The sequence below is a fragment of the Cydia pomonella genome, chromosome 27 (genome assembly GCF_033807575.1).
Source record: "Cydia pomonella isolate Wapato2018A chromosome 27, ilCydPomo1, whole genome shotgun sequence".
Lineage (NCBI taxonomy): Eukaryota > Metazoa > Arthropoda > Insecta > Lepidoptera > Tortricidae > Cydia > Cydia pomonella.
Genome location: NC_084729.1, coordinates 2,476,448 through 2,491,318, shown reverse-complemented (window position 1 = coordinate 2,491,318; position 14,871 = coordinate 2,476,448). Strand labels below are relative to the sequence as shown.

Genomic DNA, 14,871 nt, shown 5'->3' with positions numbered 1-14,871 from the left:
AATCGACTTTTAAATGATGATTTTGAATGAGAAATATTTAATAACATTCATTTTGAATTGATATGGTTCGACTTAGTAATTTCGATTCGTGGTTCGATCGAGTTCGATTTAGTGGTTTGTGTCACTCGCTGGCAAAGTTTCTTTAACCCTCGTGCCTTGAAACCCTCACAACACTCAAAAAGCCACTTTTCGAAAACAACTCGCTACACTCCGGGTTCAATTTTAAAATCTTTCGCTTACTCGGGTATTAATATTAGCACGAGAATTTAAACAACAACTTTGCCCCCTTGTAAAACATAACTATTGTCTCATTTGTCTCGGACTGCCAAAATTATATATTTTTACACTAATCAACTAGGAATGTCAATTTTGGAAGCAGTTTATTATTGCTAACGATGTCCCTGTCCTGGTAACTTTTAATTGATGGTTAAATAAAAGTCAACAAATATATAAAAGCAATCTTACTTTATTCATATATACACGCTTACATAAAAACAACGCATCAATTACATGCAAAACTTAAATTTTCTAGATACTCGTATACTCTGGCAAGGCAGCTTTGTTAGGCGCAAAATGTATGCGCAGTTTCGATTTCCCATACGAAACTTGAATTTCGCGCCTTGTTCTACTGACAAAGTTCGCTTACCAGAGTATAAATTATGAACAGACAGAAGTTTTTGTCGACCGAAACGAAACGTCATTTTCTATGACGGCTGGGGGCCTACAGCGAAAACCGAAATTCGCAAATTGCGGAGATCTTTCTTTTTTACTCTCACTAGACGTAATTAGTGACAAGAGAAAAATGCCCGCAACTAGCCCACCCCCAACATATCACGCAAAATAGGCGCAAGTCGTCGAGTTGCGGATAATCGCCCGAATACAATACAATACAATACAAATGCCCGCAATTGACGAATTTCGATTTTGGCGAGGCAGTGATCACGTGGTGATTTCCATAGAAAACGAAGCGCCGGAAACTTCGAGCAACACCGGGAAGGAAGACGGCATTCATACTATTTCCCCTCTGCCGAAGCATAGGTACAACTGTACCTATGGCGGTGCATGTTGTGTCTCGTCCGTACACAAAAAGAGATCGAGGTGTATCTGTATTTGTGTCGTCATTACCTACAGATTGGATTTTGTATGTAGTGAGGAGAAGTGCGACTGTGTGCACGTTTCCCCCCGCAAAAAATGGCAGAATGATTTGTTCGGTAAGATATCGCTTAGGCCCCTCGCTTCCGACGTGTCGGAAGCCGGTATTGCTCGAAGGCCGGAAACTCCAGTGTCATCATTAACGCGTGCGGCTACACCCCAATAACAATCTTCGTGCATTCCAACAAAATTCATGACTTGGTGGACATAAGGACGTCCGCGTCGCGTGGGCGGGTGCACGGAGCGGGCGCACCCACGCTGATGCGGGTGTATACTCTGTATCTTTAGGTATTTAAATAAAAGCAAACAAATTCTACCCTCAAATGGATCCTTAAACCAGATGAGGGTAGATGAAAACATTACATGATCAAATAATGTAAGTATAAATAAATAAGTCAGGTCGTTCAGTCACAGATCCAGGTGGTTCTGTATTTGGTTGGTTAACCAATAAATGTTATAACTACCCGAAAATGTACAAATTGTTTGTTTACTTTTATTTAAATACCTAAAGATACAGAGTATAGGTAAAATCCATCACGCTCATACTATTTTTCTTTAACCCGCTCACCCGCGCCAGCTAGCGGACGAACTTATTCATTTGCATTTCAATATCTGTATAAGGTGTATAAGGTATATCTGGGAGACCGATCTTTGGAAAACTCAAAAATGCGCATTTTCCCAGAGATCAGTCTTAGCTAGATCAATTTTTCGCCCCCGAAAACCCCCATACAGCAAATTTCATCGAAATCATTAGAGCCGTTTCATTCAAAGATCGCCAAAATATATAAATACACAAGCATTGCTCATTTAAGGGGCTACCAAGCCAAATTCTCTGTTTTTACCTCGCTATAGTATGCTTGAATGTTGTATAAATAATTAAGTTCTCTACACAATATTTTAGCTACTGATAGTTCAAAAAACATATCATATCACAAGTATTTATTTTTTCCGTGAACACTTTTTTCGAGCCAAAATTCATATAAACTCCCTTATTATGCAACGCTTAGACACGAAACTGTAACCAATAGTGAATAATAATGTGTACTTCAATTACGTCTGCCGATTTTTCAATTATATAATTAGTTTATGAGAAATCGATACTATTCAAGTTCGTGCGGCGACGCGGGCAGGCGCGGCTTGGCTGTCGGGCGGGGAGCCTGTGTCTCTCGACGCGACACGCGTACAATTATTTTCTGTGAATTGATCGTACGATTTTGAGTTATAAGTGATAGGACACTGTTTATTTAAGTTTAATCCATTCATGGCCAAGACCCGTCTAGCGTACACAATACGCCGGGCCACCATACAAACCGTTTTTAGCTAAAACGTATGACTCAGCTTATGGGTCTCTGGCCTGGCGCGCACGGTAAATAAATCGCCGCTTATGAAGCCGGCCAGTTGAACAACATTATGTAACTTTTTACTAACCAACTTTTTTCTGAGTGTATCAAAAAAAGATGTAGAAATGAACATTTTTATTTTTTACATATTTAACTTGCTGTGTTTGTTGTTTTATGGGTCACATCTCGGAAGTTCTATTTGACCCATTTCCTTTGCCTTACCCCTCACACAAAACAAAATATTTTTTTTAACCTTTTGAACGCCACGCGTATCGTACGCGGCGTGTAATCGTGAACCTTGTCGGTACGCATGAAGGTTGATATTGGGCTGTAGCCGCGCACGTCATATGACGTCTTTGGCGGTCAAAAGGTTAAGCTTGTAAATATTTGTCACACACTATTATGATAATACAATATTAGTTAGTGGTGACTGTTTCAACTGCCTTGTTATTATGGAAACGAAAAAATTAATGAATATTAACATCATTGTTAGTAGAAAATTGCCTAAGATATAATACAACAGTTACCAAAATATTATGACATAAAAGTACAGTGGGAGAAATTCCTCCTTCCCTAACCCCTCACACAAAACAAAATATTATTATACTACGGGTTGGTAAATGTTGCAAGCCATCATCCAAACTGTAATCGGTTGTAAAATGGTACGATATCAAACAGCTTCAACATGTAATAAGCTTTAAAACCAGCCAATAAAGTTTATTTTGGCCTGCTACGGCTACATTTCTAGTTTTTACAAGTAGCGCCAGCGCCAGGCCACGATGACCCATTCCCTGAGTCATGTCAATAACCTCTAAAATATAGGTACATATTTTTGGTATCTTTGAAATATGGATTTTACTGTTTGCTTGCAACGCGTATGTATCTAGAATTTCAGTATATTTACTATATTGCATTCATAGTAAATTAAAATTGAATATTCTAGGCTCTATTTTCATTTAAAAAAACGCATTTATAATTTTTTATCGCAATATATCTTATAGAACTGGTTGTTAACTTAGTGGATACGTACTTTATTACGTCAAATTACGTTTCGTTTATGTTTAAATCAGAATTTATTCATGACTCACATGTGAGTTACTGGCCCTGCGGAAGTGTTTGAGCATGACCCATATGCTGAGTCGCTGGCCCTGAATGGGTTACAGAGAGTGAGTGTGAAGAGAGCGACCGGGCGCAATAATTTGCTTGCTTGTGCAAATTCCAGTTGCAAAGGTGAAGAACGTTATTAAAAAACTAAATAGGATAGAAATATAAAAATGTGCCTTGAAACCTAACTGCTTGACAAACATGCAAAGAGAACAAATTGCCAAACGTGAACCATGCATCGTTGAAGAGTTCCGTTCTGTTCATCATCAGCAGTTCCACTTCATCAAATGTCACTTCACTTCTACAAATGTTTTTTGAATTTCGCGCCTTTTTCTACTGACAAAATGAGTTTCCCAGAGTATACTCAATTCATCACAATATTTTGTGACGCCACACAATAGTACCAAATTTCCACGTGAAATCATAGCCATGCACTCAAAATCTTGAAGTCATTTAAACATGTTCATTTTAAATCACTTATCTAAGGCCTATAACACCGGATGCGTCTGCGTAAACGTGCAAACTTGCGTTGTAATATACAGATTCTTATGAAAGATGACACACCGCTTGCGTGATGCGTGCGTACTCGGCTTCAAAATTTTAGCGCACGCGCACATCTATGCACACGCAGCCGGAGTGCCTTTCTTTACACTTAAGGATATGTTCTTACCAGTCCATTTTCTAAAGCACTAAATCTTCAAGATCAATATATTACAGTCATTCTCCTGTTCTTTCACCTCATATTCTATTTCTTTTATACTTTTTCTAGGAGAAGAGTTCTTTGTTGGAGAGAACGAGACTTTTTTAGGAGGAGTTTTTGGTTTAAATTGACCGATTTTAGTTTTGACCGGAGGCGTTTTTCTACCGAGACTCTTTTTCACAAATCTGTCATCAGTTTTCGTTATACTTTTACCCACAAAGTCCTGAAAAGTATCTATAAATGTTGGAGATTGATTTAGCTTTAACGTATCTTTTTTGACATCTTCTTTTTTTGATGGCAAACTAGACCTAGAGTTGTTTTTAGGCGTTTTCAAAGTATTTTCAGTGCTTTGAAACACTGGTTTGCTCTTTTTTGGCGGTGTTTCATGATCTGCGTTTGCTTTTGATTTTCTTTTAAAATTAGACAGGGCTAATTTAACTTCATCTTGCAAATTATCTTTACCAGAATCTAGTTTTAAAATGGAATTAGAGCTAGTTATGCCATCATCATCATCATCTTCCACGTAGCTGTTAATAACTTCCATCATTTCTAATGCTTTTCGCATGAGTGTCTTAAGCCCGTTGACATTAATTCTAGCTGCTTCGGTCACAATGGTTTCAGTAATCTTCTGGAACTGCAAGTAGAGGTCTGGGCTGTCCAGGTCCGTTGTCTTGAGGGGCTCGTCGTCGGGGAGCTGCTTGGCCGTCAGGTTCATGAGGGAGGTGATGGAGTACTGCTGGAAGGCGCTGCTGAGGCTGTACTTCTGGTAGTCGTGACCGTAGTGGATAGGGTAGTAGTGGACCTGGAACAAGGTGGAATCATACCAACTGTTTACGATTAGAACTTCACAATACTTCATATTTGACAAAAAAAATTGTCTGTGTTTTGTTATCCTGTTTTTGTTTATGTGCAATAAAGTGACATACATACAAACATACATACATATTTGGTCTTACGTTCACCTGGCAACACTGGGTGTTACTAGCTTAGAACTTTCGGATCTTCACCCTGAGTGTATAATACGTCTTCATACCTGGAAGCCCTTGGTGAACTCTTGAACCACGACACAAGACGGACACATCCGCTGTTGGCTATGCCCAGTCCGTGCCCCAGTATGATAAGTGCAGCGGTAGATTTTCTTCGTATCATTCTGGTCCAATATTGTGTAATTCGCTTTAGTTTGGTTTTCCATTTTCTGCCTCCAGTTTTCAAATTCTGTGTACAATACGAAAAATGTGTTAATGTGTAACAATACAACATATAAACAAGAAAATAATCACATAGACTTAATATAGCTTGTGTTGTAGGTACGACATATTGTTTATTTATTAGGTCACTTTCGCCCGGGACCTTGGCGTGTCAGTGACGTTTTTGTTCAAAGGGTTAAAATGTGAGTAAGTGCGATAGTATGGGAGCTGCTACGTTTGTGTGGTCGTTAATAATTATTTGCTTTTTGCTTACCATCTAAAGTAGAGAAGAATGTTAAGATTGTCAGATTTTAACTGACATTCTTGTATTGCTTTAATGCAATAGTCCCCATATAGACATTTGATCCTCAAAACAAACCTAATTAGGCGGGTCCACACAGAGCGAGCATACGCGCGAGGCAATTTCCTCACGAACAAACCAGCCATTGTAGACATGCCTCGGAGGCGGCGCGGGCGAGCGCGACCTTGGCTGAGCCGCTCGGTGATGTCCGTTTATCGGCATGCTCAAAGTCGTTTGCCGCGCGCCGGTCGGGACGTGTTTGTTTGGTGCGCGTGGTTATTTTGTTCCGTACAAATTGGAAAATTGAATAAAGACCAATGTTGTAAATGAATATCCTTTTACGTATCAAATACATGATATGGGTGTCTTGACATCCCAACTATACGAATAGGAGAATTAGAGAGGATTGATGTTTAAATTGATGTAAATTTAATAAATAGACGGAGATTGGTGTACGAGTCTTCCATCGCTAAATATGGCTGCGTGGGAAGCACCATCTCCCTGAAAGTGATACCTTTCTTCAATTTGTGTCTTGCAATTTAATTTTTACGTGTAATTGAGAACATAGCAAGTCGAATCACTCCTTTTTTAAATGCGTTTAAAATTCGTCTTGACTCCATTTTCTAACCTCAAAAGAGCTGATTTCCGTATAGTGATTGATATTTAAATCTTCTGCAACTTATTCGTTTTCGTTTTTCCTTTGGATTGCTTTGAAAGCAAAATAAAACATACACCAGCCACGGCAGTGAATATGTGCAGCACCATTTTGAACAGATCTTGCCGAGCTCATTGGCTCAGCTGAGGCAAACGTCACACAAAAGTTACACGAGCACGCGGCCGCGCGAGGCGGGGCGTTTGCCGCACGAGGAAATTTCCTCGCGAGGCTGCTCGCTCTGTGCGGACCCGCCTAATGGCATTGGATTGGGCATTTCCTCAGGAAACTTGACACTAGGGCTCCTGATATCCGTGATACACGCCGATCCGTAGCTACGGGTTCTTAAGCCCGGCGGTACTAAGATCACGAATTTCACGAACACGGCAAGGTACGTACCTCGTACCTGCGTTCGCGTCCGGATTCACGTGACACGCCGTGACCGTGACACGCCATGATACGTAGCCCGTACCTGCGTTCGTGTGCGGAGCTTCGGGCTCGGTTCCGTTGGATAGGTACTTATCGCACGTCTCGTAGGTTCGACACGCCCGGGAGAAAAATAAATAAGGACTAGGTATTATTGAATTGAGTTACCACTTAGTATATTGAATACGGGACGTTCGTCGGACAAACATTTACGTGTGAATTAAACTTAAATTGTATTTTTTGCATCGATTTGAATATAATGGTTATATCTAAATAATTTGGGTTGTTCTGTTTTTTGTATAACCAGCTATTGATTTTAGTCAAAACTAGCGACCTGCTCGTTGCATTGCACTAATATAATAATAATAATAAATAAATATTATAGGACATTAATACACAAATTGACTAAGTCCCACAGTAAGCTCAATAAGGCTTGTGTTGAGGGTACTTATACAACGATATATATAATATATAAATATTTATAAATACTTAAATACATAGAAAACACCCATGACTCAGGAACAAATATCCATGCTCATCACACAAATAGGTACATGCCCTTACCAGGATTTGAACCCGGGACCATCAGCTTCGTAGTAAGTATCATTATAATTATGAACTTAAGCAACGCTGTGCTACTGGTTGTCATTATTAAATCAAAAGAAGACATTTTATTCTGTTAAGTATTAATGAAATGAATGAAACATACTTGTAAAAGCTTGCTACTATCAAAGAATATAACGTAGCCTAAATATAAACAAGGCAATCCTAATTCAAAGAAACAAAAGGGTAAATTTCTGCAAATCTTCGGTAGATATGATAAAGGTAATACAGGTAAACAAAAACACATGTAATAAGAGGACATTAATATTCCATCTTTGTACGTCTTTACCTATCACGGAACAATGGTGTTCCGGAGATTACGGAGACGAGCGTGGAGCTGAAGCCAGCACTTAGAGACGCTTTTGACATTTTAATAAATAAAAGCTAGGGGTACCTAACACCGAGCAGATGCTACCCTTGCCCGTGTGATGGGGCGCGCACTTAGGCAGCACCCGTCGGGATGAACCCGTTGATTGAGTTGATGGAATCTAAAATGAACTAGGCCATTGAGTGAAATCTATGATCTTACTGGGCTACTCCATATTTAATTATTATAGTCCTACGTTTTCAGTGTGGGTAATAACAGCCATACTAATAATTTTGTTTACATTTATATGCCACCGCTCAATATGCATTTAATAACTTCTGTTGATAGGTATTGTACATACATATATTTCACTCCATCTAAGTCTCTCTTCCCTCCCCGCAGGCTCTATTTAATAACCAAACTATCCACGGAAAAAAAAGTACGCAGCTGCAGTTCTTATCAGTTTCGGACTTTCGGCACATTAAAGAGTACTGTTTATTTCTAGATTGAAGGTAATAATGACATATTATTGTTAGAGTGTTTTATTGTATGACTAACAAGCTAAGCCAACATACCGGGTTTTTTTTGTAGAAAAGAAGTGCAGTTGCACGTGCAGACAAAATGAAACAAACAATATACATAAGTAGCTGTGGGCTTTACCTTTTGTTCGTGAAGTTGAAAGAAGTGACCGCGATGTTTTGTTTTACAATTCGTGGTATTTTTTATTTAATCCCGAGGGGGCAGTTTAGAATTTTGAACTCACATTCATTGTCATTAGTTACTCCTGACATCACAGTTGGTCTCCTGACACACAGTGTTGTGGTATTATTTTAGCAACCCGTTTATTAAAGTAGCTATTCATTGTAATTAATGTTTTGTTCTATTCAATTATTACTCATTAATATTTAAAAGGACTTACTATTGGAAATAAATTTAAATTCAAAAGTAATGAAACGGAATTAGAGCTATGAATAAAAAACTCACGATACATTTTTATTCGTAGCTCTTAGAGACCGCATCGTATCTTCACTCAACGTCGCGGGCGGACCGAACCGGCGTGTTCTTAAGATACGTGAAGCCGTGATCACGCCTACACGGATCTACACGGATTCACGTACCCTAATTTCACGTAGCCGAATGTCACGTGTGGAACGGACCAGAAAACCGTTGCCGTGAAACACGAAACCGGGCGCACGGCTACGGGTTCACGAATCACGGACACGACCGCGAGCCCTACTTGACACCCACCTATCCAAAGGGCCCTGACCTGGAATATGCCCGGAAAACAGAAACATGGTCGCCCTAAATTTACTTGGAGCCATTCCGTGGAGCAAGAGCTGGGTGTATTGGAGATGGGATGGGAAGTACCAGGACTGGATTCAGTGGAAGAATATGATTCCAGCTATACACCCCAGAAGATGGTAACAGGATGAAAAGAAAGATTTAAAAATATAGACATTTGATTTTCAAAACAAACCTGATTAAACTTTCGTGAGACAACGAATAGAATCAGGCGTGAATTTGCGGAAATTCATATTAATTAAAACAAAAAATGTTACTTTGCTAATCCGCGAAAAGATAAGTTACACTTAGCGGAGGGACCCCCGATGGACTAGAAACGTATCGCCAATAGCAACGAAAAAAGTCAAGTGAGTGTAACTGTGATTTTTAAATATTTTACAAACCTGATTGACGGATGCCATTAGGTGGGGTCGACACAGAGCGAGCGAGCGAACACATACGTGCGAGGCAATTTCCTCACGCACAAACCGGCCAAGGCACGTCTACATTGGCCGGTTTGTGCGTGAGGAAATTACCTCGCGCGTATGCTCGCTCTGTGTGGACCCGGCTATTAGAAAACTGTAATCTAGCCTATTAGTTGCTTTTTTGCTTACCACATAGAGTAGAGAAGAACATGCTCTCAACTCCATCGCTATGCATGCTGCTTTTGTGCATGTCGAACAGAGAGAGGGTCTTGAACTCCTGATCGCAGCCGGTGCATACAAGCCCCATGGATAACTTTAGTGGCCCGGCACAAACATGGGAGTTGCTGTCGACAGACGTGTTGCAGATCGTGCAAATCTCTATGCGCGTTGGTTTCAGGAGAAGGTTTGCCCTGGAAAATACATAAGTTTTTGGCTAAAATTTCATTCTTAATATAAGCTTTTATTAGCTGTTCTTTTCTTTCCACAGTCAACTATTACTCTTCGAGACAATTCTAACAACCCTAAACACAATTATTTGCTTTTTTTTATCACACAGTTCCCATGGCCAACTCTTGGCTCCATCATCAGATCAACTCAATGTCATCATAATATTATACTGTCATCTGATTTACAATGTACGCAAAATTTAATAGAAAAAGGGGAATAAAATTAAAAATAAATAATCATTTACTTAGGAATTAAAATTTACATATTGTATTAGTAGTACTTTTAAATGTGTATTCAATTTGTAATACTGAAATTAATCTTACCTCATTCTGCAAATTATAGGTAAAAATATACCTAAACAAATATTTGCTACCCAAAGGTGGTCTGAAAGAGATAGCTTTTTAACGAGACTGCCTGTTGTTACCTAATTGTAATTTGTGTTCTATTTGTATTCTCCTTTTCAATATGTGGTGTACAATAAAGAAATATTATTATTATTATTTGTTATAGACTCCAATTTAATGTTTAAAATAAGAATTAAAAAAAAATTGTCACATATTACAGGTGCAGTAGAAAACCAAATAAAGAAATACATTACATAAGAAAAAAAAAAAAAATTATACAGATGAACATAGAAATATTGGGCAGTGTTCTATTCTCAGCATGTGCTGGGTGGAGATGCCAGGTGCTGTTTTTCAGACCATTTATAAAAACAAAAGCATGTCAATAATTATTATAATATTAGAATATAATGAATGAGACTGCATAGTTAGTTAATACTGCACAATCTATGGTCTGAACTAAAGCATGTAATTGTTTGTATACATTGTCATCTCACTCACAAACCCTGCATAAATCATCTCTCAAGATGTTAAAGGTTATGATTGAATAACAACTGTACTTACGTTTTACTTCCGTTTGGCGTCCCAGGATGATGCCTCTGTATATGCTTGTATGCCATAAAGTACACAGCAAACCGCCTCTTACACTTTGGGCATTCAAATTCAGTCTTCCGCTGTTCCTGTTTTTCAACAATCTCTTCCTTCACACTCACATCAGAGGAGTCACTCTCTGAGGGGATGTAATCACTGTCGTCTTGAAGCACTTTCTCCACCTCGCGTTTGTTCAGAGATACAACAGGCCTGGCTTTCACCAGTGGTTTTGCCAGCAGATTTTCGGGACTTTTCACAGAAATTAACGGCACACTAGTTGGTTTAGGCGATAATTTAGTCTTATTATTAATCGGAAAATCCTTTTTAAGACTAATTAGGTTATTTCTAGCGTTTTTATGCGCAATTTGTTGATGAGTCTGCAACGCTTGGGGCGTAAGACACTTTCTACCGCAATACTCGCATTTTATCGTTCCCTCCCGCTGTCGGAGCCTCGTCGGGCCACGGGCAGGTTTCTTGAAGAAAACATTATATTTAATAATACGTATTAAGGCACATTTATCACGATATTTGATATGTTAATTCTAAAAATAAGCGAAATAACACCAGTAAGGTACCACTTTGACAGTTTGATTTGACGTTTGTTTTTTTTTTTCGTGCTACAGATAGCGCTAAGGCAACCGCTGGCGGCATACAGCCAATGTAAAAAAAGTTCGATTACGTTCCATTTGAGTCAATAATTTTAAATAAAGTGTTTCTTTTACCAAGTACAGATTCATTTAATTTTGGTAAAATGATAACTATACTCTGGCACACCTACTGTCAGTAGAACCAGGCGGCAAATTAAAAAAATGTAGGCGCAAAGACTGACTTCCCATAAAAAATTTCGACTAACAAAGTGGGTGAGTCTAAATTCATACATATTATTACAAAAACATAGATTCGAATAATTATTACGAATTAAAAACTTACATTATCATCTTTTTTAGCCTCTGAAGCTTCACCTCCATTCTCTTCAACAGTTTCTTCATTTTCCTCCACATCAGGACCTACAGATGTATTTCCAGTAGATATATCATCTTCCTCACTTACCACCTCACTCTTTACTTCTTCTGTATACTCTGTTTTTTCAGTAGATTTTAATACTGACTCAGGTTTTTTATTAGATTCAGATTTTTTCCCACTTTCAGGTTTTGTAGCTGGAATCTCTGGTTTAGTGGCTGAAATTTCAGGTTTACTGCCAGGAGAAACAGATACTCTGTAATGGGAGGAATAATCCTACTATTAATAAATCAATATATCATAATCCTGTTCAGCAGTGGCATCTTGGTTCTATTTTTATCACCTGTCACTATGCCCGTCACTTTCGTACTTACATACTTGTTAGAACATGACAGGCATGGTGACAAATGATAAAGAGCCGACCATCTTAGCCCTACAGGGCCCTTATAGTTTTGCTATGCAGACCTTGTTGCCGGGTGGCTCTGGGTGTCTGACATAGTAAATTTTAGCAGCAAATGTAGGGCCAGATTCAATGCAAATATGATGGCATGTGCACGCGATGTAAAGCCCGACCAGAAATATATGATCATTGTCAAGAGGGCGCTTTTATTCTCATGTATAGGGTGACAGTTCAGTTTAGTATGAAAAATTTAGTTCCAATGAAATTCCGCAATATGGCGCGTGATCATATATATTACTGGTCATAAAGGGCTTATTACCTCCATCCTGCCCTCAGGCCTTACGATCAAAGCCGACGTCGGCTCCGCGATTTGATCGCGACAATATATTTTTTTCGCGATCAAAAACTTGAAACTCAAGTTTCTAAACTTGTACTATTATTGTTAAAAAAATTAAAACAAAAAATACTACATACTTTCCTAATCCGCGAAAAGATAACGTGCTAGATCAGTGCTAATCCGTTATAGTTACTTGCGTATTTTTACATGCAATTAATGTTCCCACCATGTAAAAATAGACAAGTAAGTATAATGGGTTAGCACTATTGACAAGCACTTTATCTTTTCGTGGATTAGCAAAGTAATATTTTTTGTTTTAGTTAATATGGATTTCCGCAAATTGAGCCTGATTCTATTCATTACTTGTACATTGTGTCACTAACGCTAGTGAAAAAATATTCTTGAAAAATAGTGGTTGCATATATCAAGGTGATTATTTTTTACGTAGATAGCTAGTGGTTCCTTTACCTCGGCACAATCACATAGAAGAACATTGTTCACAATATTGTTATTATTTGACATGTAAAAAATACTTTGTCTCAAATTGCCCAAAATGTTTAATGTTTGATATTTTTGCAGTTAACTATTGTTTTTCATCAAGAAATATTGTAAAGAAGCGCTGATGTCGTGAAACTTAGTGATCTTTTCTTAAAGATATTTTATTGCTGCTGATCTAGGTATTGTATTTTACTTGATAGTATTACTATTAGGAAAACCAACAACCACCGCTTTAGAATTGTACCTATAAAACAAATCTGTGTCAGTGGGGGGAAGCTCCAGCGGTCTGGCATGCCTGGCTCATCATTGCTACTAGCAATTATTAGGTTTGGAAACTTGACGTGCATGTACAGCCACGGATACAGATAAGAAAATGTCTTGAATTTTGACAACCCTAAATAGCCAAAGGGGAAAGTCATTATACATTAGAAAAAGACAACACAATTCATCTCTGAATCACTGTCGAACTTCGGTTTTGTAGGAAGTTTCCTTTCTGTAAGTACTTCTCTTTTTTCCATCCTGTTACCCTCTGCTGGGGTGTAGGGCTCGAACCATTTTCTTCCACTGACTCTGGTCCTGGCCAGCTTAGGTAACCTCCTCCCACCCCATCCCCAATACACATAACTCTTGCTCCACAGATCGGCACCAAGTAAATCTTCCTTTCTGTATGGTAGGACTATTACTTATTCTGTCTGTGTATTACTTACTTCTGTAGTCGGTTCTTCAAGCGCTCCATACGAGCCTTGGCTAGGGTCGGACTGACTCTTTTGTTCGGGAACTGCCACGGCAAGTTTTGAGATGGAACTGCTGATTTCTTCAGCCTCTTGACTTTGACACCTGCATTATCTATAAAATAACAGTAGTAAAAATAATTTTCTATGTGTTGGCTAAAACATTGTAGATGTTGATTTAAGGCATGTTTCGATTTAATTTTGTCAACCAGGTCTGACCCTGCCTATGAAGCAGATAGTCCTGGGTTCATCCCTAGTCATTATAATAGATTAAATGGTATACAATTAAAAGAAAATAATATATGTGGACCATTAAGAGTCTAGATGTATTTCAGTGAATAACACTGTGCATAGTCTAAGCTAGAACATTCATAAATGCAAATCAAGCGAACTGCGCAGAAATTAGTGCCACATATTACAACGTAAGGTTATACCGTATTGTATATGAAAATACTGTTTATATTCGCACATTCACTGACCTGATATAATATAATCACTCTTCACAAAATGACGGCTGCAAACCTGCATGTTTTGAGTAATTTTACTGTCAATTTTGATAGCATCAGTCCATTTTTTCCTCTGCGCCTCTTCTTTAGGATAATGAAAAAGTGTTATTTCATTCGTACTCCGAGATTTGCACTCCGGTACGGAGCAAGTATTTGAGTTAGAATCCCCAATTTTTCCCATTTTCAGGACTTATTATTCACATTACAAGATCACTCAAAGTTATACGGAATGTTGTTGTACTCGTATTATTGAAACTTCACTCTACTGCAATTGCGATATTTCTCGAGAAGTAGACGGACGCCTGCCTGACGCCATCCACATCCACAATTTGACAATTGACATATCTTTTTTTTTCTTTTTCTTTTTTTTGACGCCATTTTGACGCACTACTTTACGTTCAGAAATGAAATTTCTAGTCGATGTTCGAACTCAAGAATCGGTTATAAATCGATTGTTCGGATAAAAATCGTACTGGCGCGAACTTCAAATTGACATCGAGCTTTAAATTTGTCAAGATGAACGTTAAGCATGAAAAATAAAAACACAACAAACAATTTATAAAATAAGTTCAGAGAAAATAC

At 38.4% G+C, this 14,871-nt stretch overlaps 1 protein-coding gene across 1 annotated transcript; it reads right to left on the bottom strand.

Moving 5' to 3' along the window:
- Positions 1 to 446: 446 nt before the first annotated feature.
- Positions 447 to 14,801, bottom strand: LOC133532732 (uncharacterized). Its single transcript, XM_061871512.1, has 8 exons — positions 14,263 to 14,801; positions 13,760 to 13,898; positions 11,788 to 12,073; positions 10,831 to 11,330; positions 9,668 to 9,888; positions 5,330 to 5,511; positions 4,267 to 5,098; positions 447 to 2,345 (listed from the first exon to the last, which is right to left on the bottom strand). The coding sequence occupies exons 1-7, from the start codon at positions 14,468 to 14,470 to the stop codon at positions 4,286 to 4,288; spliced, it is 2,349 nt and encodes a 782-aa protein (XP_061727496.1). The 5' UTR covers positions 14,471 to 14,801; the 3' UTR covers positions 447 to 2,345; positions 4,267 to 4,285.
- Positions 14,802 to 14,871: the final 70 nt, after the last annotated feature.